This window comes from Mesocricetus auratus, unplaced genomic scaffold (genome assembly GCF_017639785.1).
Source record: "Mesocricetus auratus isolate SY011 unplaced genomic scaffold, BCM_Maur_2.0 Super-Scaffold_6730, whole genome shotgun sequence".
Lineage (NCBI taxonomy): Eukaryota > Metazoa > Chordata > Mammalia > Rodentia > Cricetidae > Mesocricetus > Mesocricetus auratus.
The window spans coordinates 116,958,609-116,979,601 of record NW_024429184.1 but is presented as its reverse complement, the minus strand read 5'-3'; the positions used below and the strand labels follow the sequence as shown (position 1 = coordinate 116,979,601).

Sequence of the window (20,993 nt, the reverse complement as noted above, 5' to 3'; positions counted from 1 at the left end):
ACTGTGTGGCAGAGGCCAGCCTAGAGTTGGAGATTCTCCCGTCTCAACTTCCTAGATGCTGAGTTATAGGTTGGGCCACTATTCTTTCTAATTTTATAACACACAGGGAAGCATTAAATTTAGAGTACATAATAAATTTGCCAGCCAGTAGTGGCACATGCCTTTAGTCCCAGCACTCAGGAACCTGGTCTACAGAAGGGGTCCAGAACAGCCAGAGCTTTGTTATACAGAGAACCCTGTCTCAAAAAAACAAAACACAATAAAACAAATACTTCATCCTTTAAGCAGGAAGCTACTCATTGTTATCTCTCGTCGAGGACGTCACTAACGGCTCTCTTCCTTGTGTTCCTTACTCATGATTAGCTTCGTAGACTTAACAAAGTCATGGCTTCTTTACTCCCCTAAAAAGACATGAGAACTACTGTGTGTGTTTGTGGCATGAGGAGACTTGCTGAATTCTTCAGACTGATCTCACTGAGTTCTATCAGTTTGGGGGGGGGACTGTGAAACCCTACAGGAAAGGAAAGATTGGGGCTGGGGTGCAGTGGTGGAGCACTACTTACAGGATGGGGACAGTGGTGGAGCACTACTTACAGGATGGGGTACAGTGGTGGAGCACTACTTACAGGATGGGATGCAGTGGTGGAGCACTGATTACGGGATGGGGCAGTGGTGGAGCACTGATTACGGGATGGGGTGCAGTCGTGGAGCACTACTTACAGGATGGGGTGCAGTCATGGAGCACTACTTACGGGATGCTCTAGGCCCTGAGTTTGATGCCCAGACTAGAAGGAGAAGATGGATGAGGGAAGAAAAAGAAGAGAGGATACTAGCACTCTCATTTATTTTGTTCTTGTTCACATACATACATACACACACATATACATATATAATTTATTTCACATGAATTAGTGTTTTGTCTAGATGTATGTCTGGACACCACTCGCATGCCTGGTTCCCTCAGAAGCCAGGCAAGGGGAGGTACTGGGTCTCTGAAACTGGAGTTATAGACTGATTCGAGCCACCATGTGGGGACTGGCACTTGAGCCTGGGTCCTCTGGGAAAGCAGCCAGTGCTTTTAACTGCTGACCCATCTCTCCAGCCTGTCTTCTGATTTTTTGTTTTTGTTTGGTTTGCTTTACATTTTTGAGATAAGGTTTCTCTGTGTAGCCTGGGCTGTTCTGGGACTCACCCTGTAGACCAGGCTGGCCTCTGCGTCCTGAATGTTGGGATTACTGGCATGCGCCACTGCCACCCAGCTGCCTTCCTCTGGTTCGTGACATACAATCTTTGAAAAAGAAAGGCGCTCTCTATATATATATATATCTCTGTCTCTCTGTCTCTCTCTCTCTCTCTCTCTCTTTCACACACACACACACACACACACACACACACACACACACACAATCTTGATGGATTGGAATTGAAACTTGCATTTTTCCCAAATGTTAATTTTTATTTTCCCAATACCTGTACACGCAACAAGTATTCCCATCAAAAGCTAAATCCTTTGTAAACTCATGGAAAAGTTTAAATGATCACATAAACATGACCTTTAAAACCTTAACCCTGTTTGGCCTTTGTAACAACACATCTCTTGTCCCAACACTGGAAGGCAGAGGCAGATGGATCTCCATGAGTTTCAGACCAGCCTGGACTACAGAGTGAGTTCCAAGACAGCCAAGGGCTACACAGTGAGACCTGGTCTTTAAAAGCACACACACACACACACCTCTATCTTGTTAATAGGTAAGGTAAGAAAATGTATAAATATTGTCCAAGTAAAATTATTTGAATAACATAGAAGTTTTAAAGAGACTATGAATTTTATCATTAAAATGAATAAATATAACATCTTCAAAGTAGATAATCCATCTATATTCTTATTCAGTGTAATTATGACCCATGCTTGGTGGTATATGCCTTTAATCCCAGCATGCTGGAGGCAGAGACAGGAGGCTCTCTGTGAATTTGAGATCAGACTGGTCTATACAGCAGCTCCGAAACAGCCAGAGGTCCTGCCAGAAAAAATGGAATGAATATAATTATGATATGAACATGTATGTCATACAACTATAAAGTAAATATGAATGTTAATGTAACTTTCATATGAAAATTATTTCTAAAAGTTGTAAAAACATATTCAAAAAAGCGTCATAAAAATGAAATTATAACAATTTATAGAATGTGTACAAACCAAAATTTAAAGTGAATTATGTTAACACTAAGCAAAATTGTTTGGAGAGTTAATACAGAACTATCATTTCACTTCATTTACAACTCAGTTATTCACAAGTGATCATAAGAAAATACTTAGAAAAACTAAAATCGCAATAAGAAGTGAATATTATTTTCTTTATCCACCATCTACAATCAAATAGTTCACTGCACTCGAGTAGAACGAGTATTCTGAAGGCTGAAGCAGGAGGATTGCTTGAGAACAAGCCTTTGAGACCAGTCTAAGAAACTTTCTCGAAAGAACAAAAGGAGGAAAGGAGGCAGGGAGGGATGGAGGAAGGAAGAAACAGAAACCGAAGAAAGAAACAAAGAAAGAAGGGGAAGAGGGCATGGGGGAAGGAAGGAGAGGGGGGATTGAGAAAGGAACAGAGAAAAGGAGCTGATGTAATGTCTCGGATGGTGTAGTAACGATTTAGGACTCTGAGCGCCGCTGTTCACCAACTGAAAGGAAAACTCAGCGTTCCATCCGGATTTTCTCGGCAGCAACTACACAAAGCCCTGCGGATCCTACAAACTCGGACTACAGCAAAATTCAACCTTTTAATTTGGAGTGCTCTGGCTTTCTCCTGAGGAATAAGTACCCTCGGACAGATGTAGGAATAAAAGAAAAGCCTAGGGAGTAAGTGAACACAAAGCATTCTGAGAAAATTCCGCAGCAAATGCAACAATGGCTGCGGGGACCAGACGCCAGCACTGCAGAAGACTGGTCCTCCTCTGCGCGCTGCTAGGGATGCTGCGGAGGACAAGGGCCGGGCAGATCCGCTATTCGGTGCTGGAAGAGACAGAAAAGGGCTATGTAGTGGGAAATATTTCTAAGGACCTGGGACTGGAGCCCCGCGAGCTGGCAGAGCATGGAGTCCGCATCATCTCCAAAGGTAAGACCCAGCTTTTCTCTCTCAGCCCGCGAGGTGGCAGCTTGGTCACCTCAGGCAGAATAGACCGGGAGGAGCTGTGCGCCCAGAGCGCGCCCTGCCTCATGAGCTTTAAAGTCCTAGTTGAAGACAGAGTGAAACTTTATGGGGTGGAAGTAGAGGTCCTTGATATCAACGACAATGCGCCGAAATTTGAGGCCGAAAATTTAGCAGTAAAAATTCCGGAAATCGCTGCCCCTGGAGCACGGTATCCACTCCCAGATGCGACTGATCCAGATGTGGGCATAAACTCCCTCCAGAGTTACCAGCTCAGCCCCAACCAACACTTCTCTCTACACCTGCAAACCGGAGATGACGGAACTATAAACCCAGAGCTGGTGCTGGAGCGCACCCTGGACCGAGAGGAAGAGCCCACTCACCACCTGGTCCTCACCGCCTCCGATGGTGGCAACCCGCGCCACTCCAGCACAGCGCTCATCCAGGTCACAGTGATGGATACAAATGACAATGCCCCTGTTTTTGACCAACCGGTTTACCGCGTGAAAGTCCTTGAGAACGTGGCCCCTGGCACCTTGCTGCTCACAGTGAGAGCTAGCGACCCGGATGAGGGTGCCAATGGAAAAGTGACATATAAATTCCGGAAAATTAATGAAAAACAGTCCCTGTTATTCCATCTTCATGAAAACATCGGAGAATTGACAGTAGTGAAAACTCTGGACTATGAGGAATGTTCATTATATGAAATGGAAATACAGGCTGAAGATGGTGGGGGGCTGAAAGGGCGGACCAGAGTGGTAATTACGGTAGAAGACGTAAACGACAATCGGCCAGAAGTGACCATTGCATCTCTGTTTAGCCCAGTGAGCGAAGATGCGCCTCCTGGGACAGTAATCCTCCTTTTCAATGCTCATGACCAAGACTCAGGGAAGAATGGTCAAGTTGTCTGTTCCATCCAGGAGAACCCATGCTTTAAATTAGAAAACTCAGTAGATGACTACTATAGGTTGTTGACGGTTCAGACTCTTGATCGTGAAAAGGCTTCTGAATATAACATCACAGTGACAGCAACAGACAGAGGAACCCCACCCATGTCCGCAGAAATTCATGTCACCCTGTACATAGCTGACATCAATGACAATCCACCTGCCTTCTCTCAAAACTCGTACTCAGTCTATCTCCCTGAAAACAACCCCAGAGGCACCTCCATCTTCTCAGTTACTGCCCACGACCCCGATGACAATGAGAACGCTAAGGTCACTTACTCTTTGGTGGAAAACACCATCCAGGGAGCACCACTCTCCTCCTATGTCTCCATTAACTCTGACACTGGTGTGCTCTATGCTCTGCAATCCTTTGACTATGAGCAGTTTCGAAATCTGCAGATGCAGGTGAGGGCAAGCGACAGTGGGCATCCACCACTCAGCAGCAACGTGTCCCTGACTGTGTTTCTACTGGACCAGAATGACAACGCTCCCAGGATCCTGTACCCCTCCCTCCCAACTGATGGCTCCACTGGTGTGGAGCTGGCTCCCCGCTCAGCAGAGACCGGATATCTAGTGACCAAGGTGGTGGCGGTGGACAAAGACTCAGGACAGAACGCCTGGCTGTCCTACCGTCTGCTCAAGGCCAGTGAGCCTGGGCTCTTCACAGTGGGACTCCGCTCAGGTGAAGTCCGCACAGCTCGGGCCCTGCTAGACAGAGATGCTCTCAAGCAAAGCCTTGTGGTGGCTGTTCAGGACCATGGTCAGCCTCCTCTCTCTGCTACCATCACTCTCACGGTGGCTGTGGCTGACAACATCCCAGACATCCTGGCTGACTTGGGCAATGTCAACACTCCTGCCAACCCTGATTCTGACATCACTCTCTACCTGGTAGTGGCAGTTGCTGTGGTCTCCTGTGTCTTCCTAGCCTTTGTCCTTGCTCTGCTGGCCCTTAGGCTAAGGCGTTGGCATGCTTCGAGTGTGCTGCAGGCTACAAAGGGTGAATTGACTGGGGTACCACCATCACATGTTGTGGGCATGCATGGGGTTCAAGCTTTCCTACAGACTTATTCTCATGAGTTCTCTCTCACACCTGACTCTGGGAAGAGCCACCTGATCTTTCCACAACCCAACTACGCAGACACACTCATCAGCCAGGAGAGCTGTGGGAAGAGTGAGCCTTTGTGCCATCCAGTTGAGTCCAAGTTTCCTATTGATGACACTCCTTTGGTTCCTGTGAGTTGGTCTCTTTCGCTGTATTATTTATGATAATTAGCTCTCTGCTTTAGTGTTTCTTAAGTTGATATTTATATATTTGTAACCACTCAAGTTTTCCCTGAGTCTAGTCTTTCAATATATTGGTCAGACATCACCGATATGATTTTCCCTTTCTCGTTATGAAATGCTTGTCAGTGGGGGCAGTTCTTACTGCCCTGCATGGATGAGATGCTTGGTTGCTCACAGTGACCCTCTACTGTCTCTCCAGCTGGAGTTCTCTTCCTGGCATCAATGGGTCATTGTTCCTAATGGCCCTCATTGTAGCTCTTTCTCCTAAAACAGTTTCTGATGTGACACTTTTCTAAGGGTGGACTAATAGGTTTCCCTTTCTTAGAGGAACAGCTGAAAACCCACAGTCTCTGCCCCCACACTTCTGTTTCTACAACAGGAAAATGTCTCGATGACTGTTGTTTTTCAGAACACAAGTTTGCAGAAACTATTTGTGCTTAAAAATCTTTTTTTGACCTCCAAAACAGAGAAACCCTGTCTCGTAAAACCAAAAAAAAAATCTTTTTTTGAGGGTGAGTCAAACTTCAGCTATCATTTCCAAACCCCAGCAAAACTTTTTTGTCTTTTCTTCTTTCAGTGGTGAAAATTGTAGCATCCTATATGGTAATACCGTTGAATGCTTGGGTTACCTAATGCTGTAGTATCAAGTTATGAAAAATAGCTTGACACTCTTCTTTCAAGTGTATGCTTGCTCAAGAGAAGTTGCTAATATAGGGAATTAAAAGTTTGTCAAATATAGGTGTTGCAGGATTCCCACCTTAGAACCCCCAAATAACACACAGAGACTCTATTAGTCACAATGCTGTCAGCCAAGGTCTAGGTCTTACCTTACCGAGAATGCCAGGCTCATGCATCCTCTCCTCCCGGGATCACATGGCAACTCCCTACTACAGTTCCCAGAATCCTTCTTCTCTCCTAGTCCTGCCTATCTTGCTTCCCTATTGGCCAACAGTGTTTTATTCCTCAACCAATAAGAGACATATTTACAGAATGATATCTCCCATCATATAGGGAATTAAAATTTTTGCTGTGACTCAATTCTCCAATCTCATGATGTAGATAGGATGTAAGTTAGAAACTGGTCTCAGGGCATACTGCAGGAGATTTTAAAAAGATTTTCCTGGACTTCCACTATTAGGAAAAATAATGTATTATTTGATTTTTAAACATAATGCCAACATTCAAGTAACAGGCGGCATTCAGGAGAACACTTGAACATGATTTTGGAGATATGAGTATTGGTCAGTGGTGGAGTACTTGCCTATCCTGTGTGAGAATCCAGTTTAACCTGCATTTGAAAAAACAAAGGGAAAGAAATGAAAGTTCCAAATGTCTGTTCTACAGCCTGGCACACTATTAATCATAGCACTCTGGAGACAGATAGATGGATCTCTGTGAATTTGAGGCCAGCCCAATCTACACAGCGAGTTCCAGGATAGTCAGGTCTATGTAGAGAGACCCTGTCTAATTTTTTTTCTATTCTAAACTTGCGTTGCATAGATACGTTAGTGACTGATGGTGTTTCTATGAACATACAGTAGTTTATACATAATAAGGAGTTTAATATCTGAACATTGATATTATGACATATTATGGATATGTAATTGATACCAGGCATTTTACTTTCCTCAAGCATTTCAGTGCCATGGGTGTGGCTCAGGGGTAGAGTTGTGCACAGCTCCGGGTTCAGTCTACCTTAAAAACAAAGTAGAAGAAAGAACTCTCATAGGAGAAAATAAGAGTTCTTTGATAATCTTATTTTCTAATCATTCAGTATTGAAATTTTTCAGATTTCTCTTCTGAGGAGGCACATGTATCTTTATATTCATGAGTATAAATATATGTTAATTTGGAGAGACATAACAGATACTCATGGTGAGGTAGCTATGGCATGGTAAGCAGATAACGGCCTACTCAAAACATCACTTCTCACTGTTTATTAGTATATATTAATCATGGCATTTCCACACACGTGTGTCATGTGTTTCGACCATACTCACTCTCCCATTGCCACCCCTCCCTCCCCTCCACGCCAGCTCCCACTCCCCTTCCTCTTCCCAACTAGCCCCGCCCATACATCCATGACTTCTGTGTGGTTTTTAATCAGGGTGGCTTACAGGAGCACAGGTGAGGATTTTGTTTGTTTGTTTTGAATTGGTCTGGTTTGGTTGGCTTTTTGGATTCATCGTCCTGTCGTACCTGGGAGGGTAATGTTGAACGCTTCACCTGGTGCTTGCAGACACATGGTTTCATACCCAACTCTCCCTTAGCATAAAAGCACAACATCGGTAACACGACCTTGGGAAACAATTGGCTCTAGTGTTCTTGAACTAATGTGTATAGACAAAAGATTGTAGAACATAAATAGTCTGGAAATGAAATTGCTGGCATTCCTGTCTCCTTGAAAAAGGAAGTATTAAATGACACCATGTTGGATTTTATCCTGTATATCCAGAAAGCTCAATATTCACTAAACAAAGATTGGTCTTATGTTCCTCACGGTTGAGATTGGTTGGTTTGATCTATATGTAAAGATCCACAACATAACACATAATATTCCACAGTATGTTATGCATTTCCAATCATATATAATTTTCTTTAAAACATTAAATGCATAAGTAGCCACTGTAATACCATAGTGAGATTAAAATTTGCGACGATTTCATAGCTGCTTGTGCAGACCATCACATTTTGGAAAAGGATTTCTAAATAAGATAGATTGCAATTCCACTCAGAGCCTCTGGGCGCCGCTGTCGGCCAGTGCAGCGCAAGCACCAATGCCCAGCATTCTTCAGGCTCTAGGCTGGAATTTCCTGCGCAGAAACGAATACTCTCCAAAGGGAACTCTCACTCACAGAGACTAAGACACCGATTCCCAGCCCCAAATTGGGGTCCGGCTGTCCAGGGACGAACGCATCTCTGCCTCGGAAGACTGCGCTCTCTCCTAAGTGAGGATCCGAAGACCTGGGGAGAACCCGGGCCAGCAATGGGAGGGAGCTGTGCGCAGAGGCAGCGCCCCGGCCGCCCCCGCCCGCAGGTACTGTTTGCCCTGCTGCTGCCTTTGTTGTGTCCCGCGCTGGGCCAGCCGGTCCGCTACTCCATCCCGGAGGAGCTGGACCGCGGCTCTGTGGTGGGGGCCCTCGCCAAGGATCTGGGGCTCGGTGTTCTGGAAGCGTCGGCTCGGAAGCTGCGGGTTAGCGCCGAGAAGCTGCACTTCAGCGTGGACGCGGAGAGCGGGGACTTAGTGGTGAAGGACCGCATAGACCGTGAGCAGATATGCAAAGGGAGAAGAAGGTGTGAGCTGCAGCTAGAAGCCGTGCTGGAAAACCCCTTGAACATTTTCCATGTCGTCGTGGAGATTGAGGACGTTAATGACCACGCTCCTCAATTCGAAAAGAAAGAGACGTGTTTAGAAATTCTAGAATCTGTGTCGGTTGGTACACGAATACCCCTTGAGCCTGCCACCGACCCCGACATAAATTTGAACTCAATTAAAGATTACCAGATAAGTTCCAACCCTTATTTCTCCTTAATGGTTAGAGTTAATCCGGATGGCGGCAAAAGCCCAGAGCTGTCTCTAGAGAAACTCCTAGACAGGGAAGAACACAGGTCTCATCGCTTGATACTGACTGCCTTGGATGGAGGGGACCCGCCTCGAAGTGCTACCACTCAAATAGAAATATCTGTAAAGGACATCAACGACAACCCTCCAGTGTTCAGCAAAGAGGAATATAGGGTCAGTGTTAGTGAAAATCTGCCCCCAGGATCCTCCGTGTTGCAAGTGACAGCCACTGATGGGGATGAGGGCGTCAATGCTGAGATAAGCTACTACTTTCGGAGCACTGCCCAGAGCACAAGGCACGTGTTCTCTCTAGATGAGAAGACAGGCATGATTAGGAGCAGCCAGCCCTTGGATTTTGAAGAAATAGAAAGATACACCATGGAAGTGGAAGCGAAGGATGGAGGCGGTCTCTCTACACAATGCAAAATCATCATAGAAGTCCAAGATGAAAACGACAACAGCCCACAGATAATCATCGCCTCCCTTTCTGAACGCATCTTGGAGAATTCTCCTCCAGGAGTGGTGGTTGCCATCTTCAAAACGCGAGATCGTGATTTCGGAGGCAACGGAGACGTCAAGTGTGACATAAGCAAAGGCCTACCTTTCAAGGCCCATGCTTCTTCCAGCAACTACTACAAGTTAGTAACAGATGGAGACATAGACCGAGAGCAGAACCCACAGTACAACGTCACCATCACCGCCACGGACAGGGGCAAGCCTCCCCTCTCCTCCAGCACCACCATCACTCTGCACATAGCAGACGTAAACGATAATGCTCCAGCTTTCCAGAAGTCGTGTTACACAGTCCACGTGTTGGAGAACAACGCACTCGGAGCCTCCATCGCGCAAGTCAGCGCCTCTGACCCAGATTTGGGATCCAATGGTCACATCTCCTACTCCATCATAGCCAGCGACCTGGAGCCTAAATCGCTGTGGTCCTACGTGACCGTGAACGCTCAGAGCGGAGTGGTGTTCGCTCAGCGCGCCTTCGACCACGAGCAGCTGCGCTCCTTCCAGCTGACACTGCAGGCGCGCGACCAGGGCTCGCCCTCGCTCAGCGCCAACGTGAGCATGCGCGTGCTGGTGGGCGACCGCAACGACAACGCCCCACGCGTGCTGTACCCCGCGCTCGAGCCCGACGGCTCCGCGCTCTTCGACATGGTGCCGCGCGCCGCCGAGCCCGGATACCTGGTCACCAAGGTGGTGGCTGTGGACGCCGACTCGGGGCACAATGCCTGGCTGTCGTACCACGTGCTGCAGGCCAGCGATCCCGGGCTCTTCAGCCTGGGGCTGCGCACTGGCGAGGTGCGCACAGCGCGTGCCTTGGGTGACAGGGACGCGACGCGGCAGCGCCTCCTGGTCGCTGTGCGGGACGGTGGACAACCGCCGCTCTCGGCTACAGCCACGCTGCACCTGATCTTCGCTGACAGCCTGCAGGAGGCCCTGCCGGACCTCAGCGATGACCCTCTGCCGTCGGACCCCCAGAGTGAGCTGCAGTTTTACCTGGTGGTGGCCTTGGCCCTGATTTCTGTGCTTTTCCTCCTGGCTGTGATTCTAGCCATCGCACTCAGACTGCGACACTCCTCCAGCCCTTCTGTCTGGGGCTGCTTTCAGCCTGGATTTTGTTCTAAAAAGAGGCCAGGAGTTCCTCTCAACTACAGCGAGGGGACTCTGCCTTATTCCTACAATCTGTGCATTGGGCAGACGGGAAAGGCGGAGTTAAATTTCCTAAAATGTAGCGCGCCTTTGCCTTCTGCTGAAGACATAGTTTGCAGTGGTTATCCTGGGGCTTTAATTCCACTTCACGTTGGGGATGATTTGACAACACATCCCGAGACTCTAACATCGGTAAGTTTCGTTTTAGTCTTTAATAATCCTAGTTCCTCTCATTTCCGCCATAACAGCTTCGTTTTCGTATCTAGGTTCATATTTGAAAATCGTTATAGCTGTCATGGAGTCTTCTCAACGACGAAATGACTTCTCATTGATTTCATTGATTTATCCTTAAGTGAAAAAACAAGTTAACTAACTGGAGACATCTTGTTTTTCTGTTTGTTTTGTTATGGTTTTTTGAGATGCCTTATAAAGCTCTGGTTGGCAAACAAAAGCAGTAACTTGGGGCTGGAGAGATGGCTCAAGGGTAAAAGGCGCTTGTTCGTGCACAGGGCAGCATTCGGTTCCCAGCACCCACAGCGGCTCACAACCATCCATCACTGTAGTTCCAGGGGCCTGGGGAGTCGGACATGTCTTCTGACTTCTTTGGGCTCCAACCATGCAAGAGGCGCACATGCATATATGAGGAGCAAACATGTAGTCTTGGCGTCTAACCAATTAAATGAACAACCTATCCAAACTCACTTCTTGGGCTGGAGAGATGGCTCAGTCATTAAAGGCTAGGCTCACAACCAAACTTGCTTCTTAAATGAATGTATGCATCTATTTGTATATTTTGATGCCTAAAGTGTTAAAGCATGTTTCCTTCCAGGAAAACGTTGCCTTCCAGGAAAACGTTCATTGTAAATTATGTCTGCTTCCCCTTGGTGTCTCCATTCTATTTTCTACCCATGAGCACTTGGGCGGTGATTGGACAGCAGCTAACAGACCTTCCTACTTCGGTTCAGTGACAGATGTTTCTCTTGGGAGGTGACTTGAGGTTTTGTTCCCATTTCTAACCTTCCCCTCTACATCTGGCTCTTCTGGCTTTCCCCCACATTATTCTCCTCCCCCTTCTAGTCCTTTTGTGGCTTTTCTCAACATCCAAAGAAACAATATCCAAGAAAACCATGAGATGCTCTTGCCTTTTTTGCTTTCCCTCTCTATGGCTTAAGATCTTTGAAAGAAAAAAGATAAATTTAGGGTTGGGTGTGGCCAGTACCTACCTAGAACCCAGTGCTCAGAGGGTAAGACCTGCCTCTCAAAACTGTAACAAAATATCTGAAGGATGCCACACTGACTGAAACATTTCAAAACAACCTGATTTCTCTGTAAACAAAGTAAGCCTGTGACTCCTCCTGGGTGTGGGTGGGTAGGCACTACCAGATAAACTGCCTAGAAGACATCATTAATATTGGTATCAATGCTCTTATAAGATACCTGAAATAAAAAAAAACTTACCTATTCAAAATTCCACACCAGGGTTGGGGTTTAGCTCCAGTGCAGAGCACTTGCCTCCCTTGGTTGGAGTCCTGCACTCACAGGGCGTTCACCTCGCTGCCTCTTTGGCTCTGCTCTGGTGCCTGAAACGCTTGCACCTGCCTGTCTTCCCGTTACAGCACATTGTAGTAGGCAACTGTGCAATTTGTTCCTTTCACTTTCTCATTATTTGATGAATTCATTCCTAAATAGCCTAATTAAACTTCAATTACGATCCTATATAAGAAAAAGTACATTTTCTAAAAAATCGTTAAGAATTATCTTGCCAGCCTCTTACACGATTATAAACTAAACAACATAACCAAATTAAACAAAATAAAATCTTTCAAAGTGGATTTTATCAAAAAGAGTATAATTATCTCCATGTGAATGAACACCAAAGTTGTGAGACTTTTTCAACACACACACAAAAAAAACATTTATGTTTTAAGTGAGTATGCTCCTGTTGGAAATAAGTTGCAAATATTATCAATTTAACTTACTACAGTCCCCAGGAACCCACAAGTTGAGAAGGCCTCGGACAGGACTCAATGGTGGAGAGTTTGCCTAGCGTGTTTGAGGTCCTGATTGCAATCTCACAGCCTCTCAAAAGAATGAACAGAGGAATCAAAGGATCAATCAATCAATGCAAAATAAAACAACTCAACACAGGTGATTTCTGAATTGGAGGTCAGCCTGGTCTACGTAACAAGCTCTAGGGCAGCCCAGGCTACATAATGAAACCCTGAATCAATAAAAAAAACTAAACAACAACGGAAAAATCCAAAACAAACAAACAAAAACTCAACAGAAAGATGCATTTGCAGAGATATTGTAGTGGGTGCAGTAACTTCTTCCGACTCTGAGCGCCGCTGTTCACCTACGAGGAGCAAAGCGCCGCCAGCGCTCAGTTAGGATTGCCAGGGTCCAAAGGCTTAAACAGCCTCTCAGTTCCTGCAAACCGGCTCCTGGGATGCAACGAAAATCACCCCGGAATTTAAGGTGCTACATCTGCGGGAAACTCCTGAGGCCACAGAAAGAAGAAACGAACCAGGTGAAACACACACAGCGCCCAGCGGATCGGGGAGAGCTTTGAGAGAGCTCGGTGGTCAGGAGACAATGGCCGCTCAAAGGAGTCTCTCGGAGCGCACCAAACTGGTCCTCCTTTTCCTGTGGATGCCCTGGGAGTCCGCAGCCCGGCAGATCCGCTACTCGGTTCCTGAAGAACTGGACAAAGGCTCCTTCGTGGGCGACATCGCCAAGGACCTGGGGCTGGAGCCCCGCGAGCTGGCGGAGCGCGGGGTCCGCATCGTCTCCAGAGGTAGGTCGCAGCTTTTCTCGCTGAGCCCGCGAGGCGGCAGCTTGGTCATCGCAGGCAGGATAGACCGGGAGGAGCTGTGCGCCCAGAGCGCGCCCTGCTTGGTGAGCTTTAACATCCTGGTGGAAGACAGGGTGAAACTTTTCGGGATAGAGATAGAGGTAACGGATGTCAATGACAATGCACCAAAATTCCAAGCAGAAACTCTGGATGTAAAAATTAATGAAAATGTCGCACCAGGGATGCGTTTTCCTCTCCCGGAAGCTATTGATCCGGATGTGGGCGTGAACTCTTTGCAGAGCTACCAGCTCAGCCCCAATAAGCACTTCTCCCTAGTCGTTCAGAGCGGTGCTAATGGCGTCAAATACCCGGAGCTAGTGCTGGAGCACGCCCTAGACCGCGAGGAAGAGGCGATTCACCACCTGGTCCTCCTGGCCTCTGATGGAGGTAACCCTCCCAGATCAGGCACCGTCCTCATCACCGTGACTGTCTTTGATGCAAATGACAATGCTCCAGTCTTCACCTCGCCTGAATATCGAGTGAATATTCCAGAGAACTTGCCTGTGGGCACTCAGCTGCTAAAGGTAACTGCCACGGACAAAGACGAAGGCGCCAATGGAGAAGTGACATACTCATTCCGAAAACTGCTGGATACGCAGTTGTTGAAATTCCAACTAGATAAAAACACTGGGGAAATAAAAACATCTGAAAATCTGGATTATGAAGAAATGGGTTTCTATGAAATAGAAATCCAAGCTGAAGACGGAGGGGCCTATCTTGCAACTGCAAAGGTGTTGATTACGGTGGTGGACGTCAACGACAACCGGCCAGAGGTAACCATCACATCGCTGTTCAGTCCGGTGGCTGAAGATTCGCCTGCGGGGACTGTCATAGCCCTTCTAAACGCGCATGATTTAGACTCCGGGCAGAATGGAGAGGTAACCTGCTCCATCTCAGGGAATCTACCATTTAAACTAGAAAAGTCCATTGACAGCTACTATAGACTAGTGACACAAAGAGCCCTTGATAGGGAGCAGGCATCGTCTTACAACATCACAGTCACAGCCACTGATGGGGGAAACCCACCTTTGTCAAGTCAAACTCACTTCACTCTGCAAGTGGCCGATATCAACGACAACCCACCCACCTTCTCTCACGTCTCCTATTTTACCTATATCCCAGAAAACAACCCCAGGGGCGCCTCCATCTTGGCGGTGACCGCCCTGGACCCGGACAGCAAAGAGAACGCCCAGATCGTTTACTCTCTGGCTGACGACACCATAGAGGGGGCACCACTGTCCTCCTACGTCTCCATCAACTCAGACACCGGCGTCCTGTATGCCCTCCGCTCCTTTGACTATGAGCAGTCCCGTGAACTGAGGGTGCAGGTGACTGCCAGTGATAGCGGGAAGCCTCCGCTCAGCAGTAATGTGTCGCTGACCCTGTTCGTGCTGGATCAGAACGACAACTCTCCAGAAATCTTGTACCCCACTCCACCCACCGACGGCTCCACTGGGGTAGAGCTTGCTCCCCGCTCAGCAGAGCCTGGATACCTGGTGACTAAGGTGGTGGCGGTGGACAGAGATTCGGGACAGAATGCCTGGCTGTCCTACCGTCTGCTCAAGGCCAGCGAGCCCGGGCTCTTCTCGGTGGGGCTGCACACGGGGGAGGTGCGCACGGCGCGGGCCCTGCTGGACAGAGACGCTCTCAAACAGAGCCTGGTGGTGTCTGTGCAGGACCACGGGCAGCCGCCGCTCTCCGCCACGGTGACTTTGACCATTGCAGTGGCTGACAGCATCCCTGATGTTCTGGCAGACTTGGGCAACCTGGAGCCACCGCGGGACTCCGAAGCCTCAAGCCTCACCCTCTACCTAGTAGTGGCAGTGGCAGCAGTCTCCTGTGTTTTTCTCGCCTTTGTCATTGTGTTGCTGGCACTCAAACTTCAGCGCTGGCACAGGTCTCACGCGCTTCAGTCTTCCAGAGATGGATTGGGTGGCCTGCCTGCCTCTCACTATGTGGGCGTGGACGGGGTGCAAGCTTTCCTGCAGACCTATTCGCACGAGGTCTCTCTCACTGCTGATTCGCGGAAGAGTCACCTGATCTTTCCGCAGCCCAACTACGCAGACACGCTTATCAGCCAGGAGAGCTGCGAGAAAAAAGATCCCTTGTCTCTGCTAGATGATTCGAAGTGCCCAGTAGAAGATGCCCCTCTGGTGCCAGTGAGTGATGAGTTTACCTTTTCTTTAAACAATTATAGTCAGATTCATATTTAGGCTTGAATCCAGGTGATGGAAATATTAGAACTCTACTTTAAAACCACTTCTCTCGGTTCCGGCGACACTTTTCTCTCACCAAAACATTGAAGAGTAGAATCTGGTGGTTAAGATTTTTTGGAAACTGTCATGGAATCACCCAGGTCGCCATAGATTGTTATAAGTAGCTGTGCAGAACCTTGTGCCATGCATTGCTGAATACTAAAAGGGAACTTCGTACGAAAGTGTCTGTTGAGTTATGTGCCCTCCTTATGGGCCACATTCTGCAACCCTACCACCTTAGACAGCTCTTTTGAAGGCAAGTTTATCAAAATTAGGTAAATGTCAGAAAGAAATGCATTAGCCCTACCAGATGCACAAGGCTGTTATATTTTTCAAACAGAGCCTAAATACACTTCTTAGAAAGTTTAAGTTATTAATTGATATTCAACCAACAATTCATAGCTATGTGCTTAGAATCTTTGTAACCATATTCATTCCCATTATCCCAGGGGCTTTCCTTTGGCACACAATTATGCAACATCTTGCTATATGGGAGATACAGCTTTGTAATTGGCTTTCCTTGCCCAATAAGGATTCCAAGAATTTATACGGCTAAATCGAGGAGATTTTGGATTCTCTTTGTCTTTTTTCCAGTAATTTAGGCTAAAATGTCAATATGGACTGGGGATGGGTAATGCTGTGTGTGTTCCCACGAACAGAAGCTAAACATGCGTGGTAAGAATATTTCCTCTTTAATGTACATGAAAACTCAGGAAACCCAAAAGTTCCAGGACTGAACTTTAAAATAAACTAAGAGCTAAGAACAAAGAAAGAAATGGCAGTTCTACAGGGACTCAGAATTTAGGCAAAGATGTACATGAAACCCTCCTAACTCAACCACTAGTGGAGGCATTGGTGAGCACATTTAGTTCAAGAAAATAGTGATGAATTTGGTTCCATCTTTCGATGTGTCATTTTACTCTGCAGAAGATACTAGAAAAAGGAGTGCCCGCCGAGTCTCACAATACATCTGAGACCATGCGGTTTTTGTGTCGACACTTGGTTAACTGTAGGTCCACACTCTGGAGTTACAATACTATTTCTCATTGAAGCTGTTGTTCAACCTCTTTCTCCCACAAGAGTAATAATTTTATGTATTATTTCAGCTCCATTATTTGAAAAAATCAAGCTTCAACAGCACTCTTTTGACATTGTAAATATTCTACTAAAAATCTTAAGAGCAATGCTGAACATCCTGGATGACTAAATAGAGCCAGGGTTGCATTCTAAATATGGATGAAAGGGTATTTACTTTTTAACTGACAAAGGTTGGGTCGATGACAAAAGAGTGTCCTCAAAAGGAGTGATAGTCATTTCCTGTGGATTTGGGTAACAGTGGGTCGTGTGTTAGGTCTGTGTACCTTCTCCATTTACTTTCTTTCATGCCCTTTTATTTGAAGGAAATAGTCTTTCAAACTACCCAAAATGAGTATTTTTAAAAATTAAACATAATATTTAATACTAACATTTTCCACGATGAAAATAAAACCAGTGAGTAACAAAATTAAAATATTTTAGCTCTAATATAAAATAAAAAGATTCCTCAAAATATGAAACGCCAGACTGCAATTCCACTCAGAGCCTCTGGGCGCCGCTGTCGGCCAGTGCAGCGCAAGCTCCCGGGATCCCTCGGTCTCTGGACTGGAATTTCCTGCGCAGAAACGAATACTCTCCAAAGGGAACTCTCACTCACAGAGACTAAGACACCGATTCCCAGCCCCAAATTGGGGTCCGGCTGTCCAGGGACGAACGCATCTCTGCCTCGGAAGACTGCGCTCTCTCCTAAGTGAGGATCCGAAGACCTGGGGAGAACCCGGGCCAGCAATGGGAGGGAGCTGTGCGCAGAGGCAGCGCCCCGGCCGCCCCCGCCCGCAGGTACTGTTTGCCCTGCTGCTGCCTTTGTTGTGTCCCGCGCTGGGCCAGCCGGTCCGCTACTCCATCCCGGAGGAGCTGGACCGCGGCTCTGTGGTGGGGGCCCTCGCCAAGGATCTGGGGCTCGGTGTTCTGGAAGCGTCGGCTCGGAAGCTGCGGGTTAGCGCCGAGAAGCTGCACTTCAGCGTGGACGCGGAGAGCGGGGACTTAGTGGTGAAGGACCGCATAGACCGTGAGCAGATATGCAAAGGGAGAAGAAGGTGTGAGCTGCAGCTAGAAGCCGTGCTGGAAAACCCCTTGAACATTTTCCATGTCGTCGTGGAGATTGAGGACGTTAATGACCACGCTCCTCAATTCCCCAAAGATGAAATAAACCTAGAAATAAGTGAATCCGTCAACCCAGGGATGAGAACAATTCTGGAGTCTGCGAAAGACCCTGATATTGGTGTGAATTCACTGAGCAATTATCAGCTAAGTCCTAACGAGTATTTCTCATTGTTGGTGAAAGACAATCCTGATGGTGACAAATACCCAGAATTGGAATTGCAAAAGACACTGGACCGAGAAACAGAGAGCACACACCACTTGGTGCTGACAGCTGCGGACGGTGGAGACCCGCCCCGAAGTGGTACCACTCAGCTCCGGATCCGAGTGGTGGATGCCAACGATAGCCCCCCAGTGTTCAGCCAAGACGTGTACAGAGTCCGCCTTCGGGAAGATGTGTCTCCGGGGACGTCCGTCCTAAGGCTGAGGGCCACGGATCAGGATGAGGGCATCAACGCAGAGTTCACGTTCTCCTTCCTGGGCGTGGCTAACAAAGCCCAGCACGTGTTCTCTCTGGATTCCATAACTGGTGACATTGTAACTCACCAGCCCTTGGATTTTGAAGAAACAGAAAAATACACGATTGATGTAGAGGTAAAGGACCGAGGATCTCTTTCTTCACAGTGCAAAGTAATTATAGAAGTTCTAGATGAGAACGACAACCGCCCAGAAATAATCATCACTTCCCTCTCGGATCAGATTTTGGAGGATTCTCCTTCTGGAACGGTTGTGGCCCTCTTCAAAGTAAGGGATCGAGATTCCGGGGGAAACGCAGAAGTCACGTGCAGTTTAAGCGGAGGCAGTCCATTTAAGATTCATTCTTCTTCCAGTAATTATTACTATAAATTAGTAACAGATAGCATCCTAGACCGGGAACAGACCCCGGGGTACAACGTCACCATCACAGCCACAGACAGGGGCAAGCCGCCGCTCTCCTCCAGCACCACCATCACTCTGCACGTTGCTGACGTCAACGACAACGCACCTGTTTTCCAGCAGCCCGCTTACCTGGTAAACGTACCAGAAAACAACCAGCCCGGGACCTCCATAAGCCAAGTCAAAGCCTGGGACCCAGATCTGGGACCAAATGGCCTCGTCTCCTACTCCATCATAGCCAGCGACCTAGAGACAAGGGCGCTGTCTTCCTACGTGTCCGTGAACCAGGACAGCGGAGTGGTGTTCGCTCAGCGCGCCTTCGACCACGAGCAGCTGCGCTCCTTCCAGCTGACACTGCAGGCGCGCGACCAGGGCTCGCCCTCGCTCAGCGCCAATGTGAGCATGCGCGTGCTGGTGGGCGACCGCAACGACAACGCCCCACGCGTGCTGTATCCCGCGCTCGAGCCCGACGGCTCCGCGCTCTTCGACATGGTGCCGCGCGCCGCCGAGCCCGGATACCTGGTCACCAAGGTGGTGGCTGTGGACGCCGACTCGGGACACAATGCCTGGCTGTCGTACCACGTGCTGCAGGCCAGCGATCCCGGGCTCTTCAGCCTGGGGCTGCGCACTGGCGAGGTGCGCACAGCGCGTGCCTTGGGCGACAGGGACGCGGCGCGGCAGCGCCTCCTGGTCGCTGTGCGGGACGGTGGACAACCGCCGCTCTCTGCCACTGCGACATTGCTCCTAGTTTTCGCAGACAGCCTACAGGAAGCGTTGCCGGACCTCGTCGATCATCCCAACCCTTCCGACCCCCAGAGTGAGCTGCAGTTTTACCTGGTGGTGGCCTTGGCCCTGATTTCTGTGCTTTTCCTCCTGGCGGTGATTTTGGCCGTTGCTTTGCGCTTGCGGAGGTCTGCCAGCCCTTCGACCACTGGCTGCTTGGGGTCGGTTCTGGGCTCCAAGTCTCGACCTGAACTCCCACCCAACTACAGTGAAGGAACATTGCCCTACGCCTATAATTTGTGCATGCAGGGAGACCAAGCTAAGCCAGACTTTAATTTCCTCACATCTGTTGGTAATTATACAGCCACACAAGATATTCTCAACAAAGATAGCTCCTCGGCACTGTTGACTAGTATTTTAACTCCTACTGTGGAAGCAGACGAGAAGACCTTTAAACAGGTATTTAATATTATTCTTTTTATATGCCGGTACGCCAATATAGTACTGCTTAAGGATTTTGTTTTGTTTTGAGAGAGAAGTCTATGTAGTCCTGGCTGTCCTGGGGTTCATTGTGTAGACCAGGCTGGCCTAGAATTCACAGAACCCTGCCTGCCTCTGCTTCCTGAGTGCTGGAAATAAGAGACGAGCCACCTGGCCAGCTCTGGTTTGGAACTTAAAGCTCCTACTTGAAGCCTAGGCCAAACTCATGGGCATCCGTGTGTTTGGAAGGGATGTGGGAAGTGTGACTCAGTGACAAAATGCACGTGCCTCATCAGGAGTATGCCCAGTTCTGTCCAGCACACACAACAAACGGTTTGCAGTGGTTAAATACACTACTTTCCAAGCATATTTAATTCTTAATTTTTTTTGAGGGTTGAGGGTGGAGTACACTCTAGGTCCTGGCTTTGATTACTACTTCTCTCCTGCCTGTCCTCCTGCCTCTAACACGTACAAGTATATGAAAACCTCATGTGAGTTTTTCAATAAAATGCCTTGCAGTTATGAGTATGAAATAGTTATATTTTATTATCTTTTAAAATTTGAACAAAACATTCCATCTTTATTTTGTTCGTTAAGAAACAAAATAACTCATTAAAAAAACAACATCGGTGGGGACTGGAGAGATGGCTTAGTGTGAAGAGCACCGCTGTTCTTTGGGAGGACCCAAGTTCAGTTCCCGGCACCCACAACTGCCTGTAACTCCAGTTCCGCCTTCTTCCAGGCTTCACGTGAGCCCACAGTCACTTGTATACACACTCACAAAGACACATGCATATACACATAATTAAAGCAATAGAATAAAAACTGTATTAGGAATAATAACCATGCATCCTACCTGAAGGACCATGCTGTTTTCACATCCACAAATGTCATGTCTCTTCCATCAGTAAAATCAGTTGGCATCACAACTGTGTGAATTTTCAGTTCCAGTAGTATTTTGAAACTTTTTAGTTAAACAAGTCCATTTAATACCTACCCCTTTAATAAGTGCGC

General features: G+C 47.7%; 1 protein-coding gene across 19 annotated transcripts in view; it reads left to right on the top strand.

Moving 5' to 3' along the window:
• The window catches only part of LOC101832181 (protocadherin gamma-C4), a 210,359-nt gene that overhangs the window by 104,857 nt on the left and 84,509 nt on the right, over positions 1-20,993 (top strand). Inside the window, exons 1-2 of one of the 19 annotated variants that reach the window (XM_040741911.1) lie at positions 8,027-10,787; positions 10,862-11,349. The exons of 13 other annotated variants lie outside the window; for them this stretch is intronic. In XM_040741911.1, the coding sequence (XP_040597845.1) occupies positions 8,364-10,787; positions 10,862-10,873 (2,436 nt within the window). In that variant the 5' untranslated portion in view covers positions 8,027-8,363 and the 3' untranslated portion in view covers positions 10,874-11,349. 5 more of the 19 variants (XM_013112687.3, XM_040741899.1, XM_040741903.1 and 2 more) reach the window with 5 other exon arrangements.